This window comes from Rhodamnia argentea, chromosome 3 (genome assembly GCF_020921035.1).
Source record: "Rhodamnia argentea isolate NSW1041297 chromosome 3, ASM2092103v1, whole genome shotgun sequence".
NCBI classification, from domain to species: Eukaryota; Viridiplantae; Streptophyta; class Magnoliopsida; order Myrtales; family Myrtaceae; genus Rhodamnia; species Rhodamnia argentea.
In genome coordinates this window covers 11,376,839-11,383,082 of record NC_063152.1, presented here as the reverse complement: position 1 = coordinate 11,383,082, position 6,244 = coordinate 11,376,839, and the positions used below count along the sequence as shown (strand labels likewise).

The 6,244-nt window shown below is 41.3% G+C and overlaps 1 protein-coding gene across 1 annotated transcript; it reads left to right on the top strand.

The window, feature by feature from the left end:
* The first annotated feature begins 3,731 nt into the window (after nt 1–3,731).
* Nucleotides 3,732–5,226, top strand: LOC115734044 (phospholipase A1-IIgamma-like). Its single transcript, XM_048275931.1, has 2 exons — nt 3,732–4,464; nt 4,609–5,226. The coding sequence occupies exons 1-2, from the start codon at nt 3,796–3,798 to the stop codon at nt 5,224–5,226; spliced, it is 1,287 nt and encodes a 428-aa protein (XP_048131888.1). The 5' UTR covers nt 3,732–3,795.
* The last annotated feature ends 1,018 nt before the right edge of the window (nt 5,227–6,244 follow it).

Here is a 6,244-nt window from a genome sequence, read left to right as displayed (position 1 = left end):
CATTATCGACCGATGCCGCCGCTCCCTTGATCAAAGAAGTGGCCGACACCCTTATATCAATCTTGCGTCTCTCTATCTTTTCCCTTGACCTTGTTTCTCCATCTACCCTCTAGGTCGACCACGGCCATGCCTTTGAGGTCTAGTCAGCATCAAGCTCAACCAGATTCGGAGTTGGTCGAGCTCAACGCCACGACAAGATTTTGCAGATAGCAATTCTTGATGATCTAAGATCCCTATTTGATTTTCGATTTATAAATGTGAAAGAACCGCCCGAGTGTATTATGCCACGTGGGATGTTAGGTATGATTTCACACACGGAGATTTCGATTCGGAAATTTAACATTGGCCATTTTTATAGTAATATGTACTATGTTCGAATCGTTTGAAAAATGAAATGAAATTTATTCTAGCACGTGATTTTCTCTGTCCTTCTTGATTTGGTCTTTTGAAGTTCACGTTATCTCTCAATGTGGCCGATCAAAGTTAAAATCAAAACGAGATGTCACGGGCTTCTGTTTGTGGTCCAAAGGAGGGAAGACCCACACACCTGAAGAAAGAAACCAGCACCCCGACAAGACAACTCGAGAAAAGGCTCCGTCGCATTTGCCTCCGATCCCCCACTCGTTGATTTGATTTGCCTTGTGCTTCATCACGTCAATTAACCAAGAAATGATTAGGCAGATGTGCTGGTATATGTTTATCATAATTTATTTCTTTATTTTATCTGAAAATGGAAAATTGGTAGCTCGCAATATATGTTCTCCGAATTAAGTTTCATCTCATCTTTCAAATCGGGGGCGGTACCTTTACCCTTCCATTGCGTCCGCAAGACGGACCCGACGTGAAAAATCCACGTGCTTGGCGCGTATGCTGTTCATCGGAGGTAGATTTATGCTAGGGGTAGCGGTTTTGGGATTTCTTGCTGGAAGGGAATTAGTTTAAAATAGATACGTGATGGAGACATTGATTTAGGATTTTTTTTTTGTGAGACTATAACTAATTTGATGTAGATATATCATGGTGTACAAATGAGGGGTTCTTAATGGAATTAACATATTTTATACTTTATATCATTCTTGTATTTGATTACACGACAAATTATAAAAAAAATGATATTCTAGTTTTTTTTTTTCACTATTTGTGTCTAATCACTATAATTAAACAATGTACAATCCAACTATCGTATGAATTTTTGACCGAATGGAAAATAGTCAGTAACTACGGTTCCTTCGAAATGGTAAGATCTAGGCTGCTCCCATTTCACTCGCCATTACTACGGGACATCTTCTATACGAAAATATTATTCCCTTTTCATATTTTTGGACCTTACTCCACGGAATAATATACTACCGATGAAATCATGTTGAATATTTGACGATACATTCCGTTAACTTTATCTCTAAAATATCTTTGAAATTTTTTATTTTACCTTAAATGAAAATATAATATGAATATAAAAATTCAAATAAAAAAGAAAATATTTGAAATTTAATATAATTTAGAAACAATAAGTTCGCCCTGGGGGAATAATATCATTTTAATATTAGTCTACTCAAGAATTGCTTGGCCCCGTCCCTCAAATCCCTTTACTAGCAGGCCTGCAACTTAAACCTTTTTTTTTTTTCGTTTTTTTTTTTGAGTCAGAGACAACTTGAACTTGATTAATTATCTTTTAGGCTCAAATATTCTCCTTGGGAAGTCAATTCGCTTATCACTATGTGCATGCTCTTGCTGGCCCATTTACCTAATGGGCTTTGGCCCATTATAAAAGGAAAGCACATCAGGTGGCAGAATAATTAAGTCCCAAAAGTGCATATTTTTGGCCTATAATTAGGTCATTAGCCCTCCTAAAGTAAAACCCTTTGGAATCTTGCATGTACCGAAGCCCCTTCTATCAGTCACTTGGCTCGTTCTTGGTGAAATGAAATGGTTTTCTCTCGGCCCCCCTAAAAATAAAAAATAAAAAAATAAAGTTGCTAGCCCGACATTCCGACAGTACTATTAGTTATTCCCGATTACACGATTTTGCAATCAATGAGTGTTTTATGTAAAACTTGCAGTGATGGTATATGAATCTACATGTGAGATTATATTATCCTTGACAGATTGTTAGGGAAGCATTTCTAAAAAAAAAAAAATTATAGAAGGTTTTTGCAAATTCAACAACAGGCGCTATTAATAAACGAAAAAAGAAGCTAATAAATCAAGATTAAATTCCCTAAATAGGAAAGTAATCATTAACATTTCCAGCTATTCCTCATCATTTTCCCCTAAAATCGTCCTTCCCATGAAGGAAGTCGATAAGCCGGAGTTGGCTCTGGGCATGACTTGAAAGCAAAGGCTCTCTCTATCTTGAGGAAGTTGTCTTGATCTTTTTCTTTAAGTCACAAGGACTTGAAAAGCGAATGTCTTTTTCCAATTTGATAGCGGACACATTGTCCACGTCAAGAGTAGTTCAGAAGTGCAGGAAAAATAGCTTTTTTCGCTCGACAACAAACGGAGATGGTGACCCTCAAAAGTTGTTGGCCTGAGGTTGTTTCATCCGTCTTGTACGGGATCACGGGTTCGATTCACATGGTCAGTGAACCTCCGAGCGACTTATCCACGTCTCGCGTGGAGAGGCTCTTCGGGAGTTGCGGTGATGGGCTCGCCAACTTCGAAGCGGGTCATGTAGAGTAGGTATGGCTCGTACCGAACATTTCGAAATGGGTGCGAGACATTCAAAGGATTTTTGCTTTTGCCTCAGTCACTTGGACAATGCGAGAAGCACGAGATGGGTCATTTGACCTAATCTCTGGAGGATATTCAAGCCATTATGAACTCGGAAGGCATACGTAGACGTTGCTTGCAGAACTTAATAGTCACTATTAGTACATACGAAATGAGCCGTGCAAGAATTTAAACAAAGTTCATTTTCTGCTCTGCTTTAAGCTTCGCGCGTCATGACAAGCATGGCGCATAGTGATGACCTATTCCCTTTCTGTGACGAAACAATATCGGATTGAGGAAGCAAGGTCCTTTGGCATCATTAATCCATATGTGCAAGCAAGGAATTAGAATTAAAATAAAGTGAACAAACATAGAGTAACGATTCATCTAAGTATAGGTTTAATTCATGGACTAGTTTATTCTTTTTTAAGGGTTAATACCACGGAAAATCCTAAATCGCTACGCCTGTAACAAATTTACTTCAAATTAATTTTTTGACCACGAAAAACCTCAAATTGATACATAAATGACAAAGTTATCCCAAATTAATTTTTTGACCACAAAAAATTCAAACCAAGACACTTATGACAAATTTATCCAAAAATAACTTTTTGACAACCAAAAACTTAAAATTGGTACAATTGTGATAAATTTATCATCCATTTATGTCATTGAATTGGGTTAATGTCACGAATAATACCAAACTGGTACACCACAAACAGATGCTAAAAATCTCAAATTGGTACGTCCAACTTAGCAATGCGACAGTAAAATTTAAGGCAAACTAACGGAGGGTCAATTTGTCATGGATATACAAGTTTTGGATTTTTTGTGGTCAAAAAATTAATTTACGGTAACTTTATCATTGATGTACTAATTTATGATTTTTCGTGCTATTACTTTTTCTTTTTTAAGTAAGCATCGATTTAACACTTTGGAATGCATTTGAGGTGAGGCGTGGGGCCGCAGAGAACACTATATGGGGATGGCATGAGATACATTCCCAAACCCCGAACAAACTTTGGTTTACCCTTCTTTTTCGACAGATTCTTTCGGATGCGGTTAAAGTAGTCGAGCGCTGAGACCATGCCGGCAGAAACCCTCGTCCGACGGAGGATCACGATGAAGAAAATCATGAACGCCGTGTCGAGGAAGTTCGTGCAGAAGAAAACGGCGGACGGCATCACCAAGAAGTGGAAGATCCTGAGCGGTGAGAACAGTTGGGAGGACCTGTTGGACCCTCTCGACATCGATCTCCGTCGGTATGTCGTGCACTATGGAGAGATGGCGCAGGCCACTTACGACGCCTTCACGGCAGAGAAGGAGTCGAAGTTCGCGGGGAGCTGCCGGTATGCAAGGCGGGACTTCTTCTCCAAGGTGGGCCTGGAGCTGGGGAATCCATTCAAGTACAGCGTGACCAAGTTCTTGTACGCGACGTCGCAAATCCAAGTCCCGGACGCGTTCCTAGTGAGATCGCTGTCGAGGGAGGCGTGGAGCAAGGAATCGAACTGGATTGGGTACGTGGCGGTGGCGACGGACGAGGGGAAGGACGTGCTCGGGAGGAGGGACATCGTGATCGCCTGGCGAGGGACGCTCCAGACGTTGGAGTGGGTGGACGATTTCGAGTTTGATTTGGTCTCGGCCTCGAAGATCCTGGGGGAGGCGGGCGATCCTAGGGTGCATCAGGGTTGGTACTCGATATACACGTCCAACGACTCGCGCTCACCGTTCAACAAGACTAGTGCCAGAGATCAGGTGGGTTTCGATCTACAACGGCTAGGTAGTCAGATCGGATCGAATCGAACGAGTACGTGATAGAGCAGAATCATTAGTATGATCAGGAGAGATTGCGATTTCATCTTTTCTTTTGGGTTTCTTGTCTGATTTGTTCCATGGCAGGTTCTGCAAGAAGTAAAAAGACTAGTGGAATTGTTCAAGAATGAGGAGATCAGCATCACCGTGACCGGCCACAGCTTGGGCGCGGCCATCGCGACGCTGAATGCAATTGACATCATCGCCAATGGACTGAACCGGCCTAAAGATCAAAGAAGCAGGCCTTGTCCCGTCACGGCCATAGTCTTTGCCAGCCCCAAAGTCGGCGACTCCAACTTCCAGAAAGTGTTCTCCAAGTACCGGGACCTCCGAGCCTTACGCGTCCGCAACGCCTTCGACATCGTCCCCAGCTATCCAATCGTGGGCTATTCGGAAGTCGGGGTGGAGCTGGGCATCGACACTCGAGAATCCCAGTACTTGAAGAGCCCCGGGAGCGCGACGAGTTGGCACAACCTGGAGTGCTACTTGCACGGGGTCGCGGGGACGCAGGGGTCGAAAGGAGGGTTCAAGCTAGAGATCGACCGCGACATCTCCCTTGTGAACAAGAGAATCGATGCTTTGAAGGATGAGTACCTCGTGCCGGTCTCGTGGCGGTGCGAAAAGAACAAGGGCATGGTTCAGCAGGAAGACGGCTCCTGGAAGTTGATGGACCATGAAGAGGAAGGCGAGGTTACGTCAATGTAACAAGGCTAATAGAGGCACAAAATACACTTGTGCACCCACTCCTAGTCTTTTCCAGGAAAAGCAAAGAAAAAAAGCACGAAAAAAATGGGGTTTGACGCGAGCGCTTCGAAGGCCGTCGCTGTCGTTAAGAAAGTTCGAACGATTGTCGTGCCGCCTATGCCTTTGTGCATAACATTACGGGGTTAGAGTTTTCTTTTGCCTTCATGGATGGCTTGTCTCGGTTTCTCGATTAAAATCACGAAAATGTAGAGAGTCTTAAAACTTTCAAATAAAGCAATCAAGTCATAAAACTTGTCACAAAAGTATAATTGAATCCTAAAACTTTTTAAAAGAGCAATCAAGTTATAAACTTGTCAAGAAGGTGTAATCGAGTCCCGAAATTTGCAAAGAAAGTGTAATCGAGTGATAAAATTTTCAAAAAATGTAACTAACGAAAGGACTTAGTTGGACCAATTCGATACGCTTTTGTGATAATTTTGAGGACTTGACTGCACTTTTTGATAGATTTAGGACTGAATAACTCATATGAGACAAGTTTTAAGACTTTTAATGCACCTATCCCAAAACATATGTAACAATCGTAAAAGCTTATTTTTGTAACTTCTAACGATTTATTTTGATATTAGAAAAACCAGTTTCGTTTCTAAATATATATTTTTTAATCCAAGACACTTGATTTTATCTTAAAACAGAATTTAAAGAGAGATGGAGTGATTTACCTCCCTCGAAAATAGAAAAATGACCGCTCTTATTAGAATAGAAAATTGACCGCTCTTATTAGAAAACGTAAAGGAAAAGATAAACCTCATGCAAGATTGGACTAGCTTCTCATAGAGGTGACAAACCGGTGGATTGGGTCAGATTTGAGTGAGTTACAAACGGGTGTGGACCGTACTGACCCATTCAAGCCATATATACCAACTATCATGCCATATAATTTATGTGACCAGTAACCAACTCGACCTAAGTCCAAACCAAATCCATCCAAAATGAACTCATATTTTAAACATTACCATTG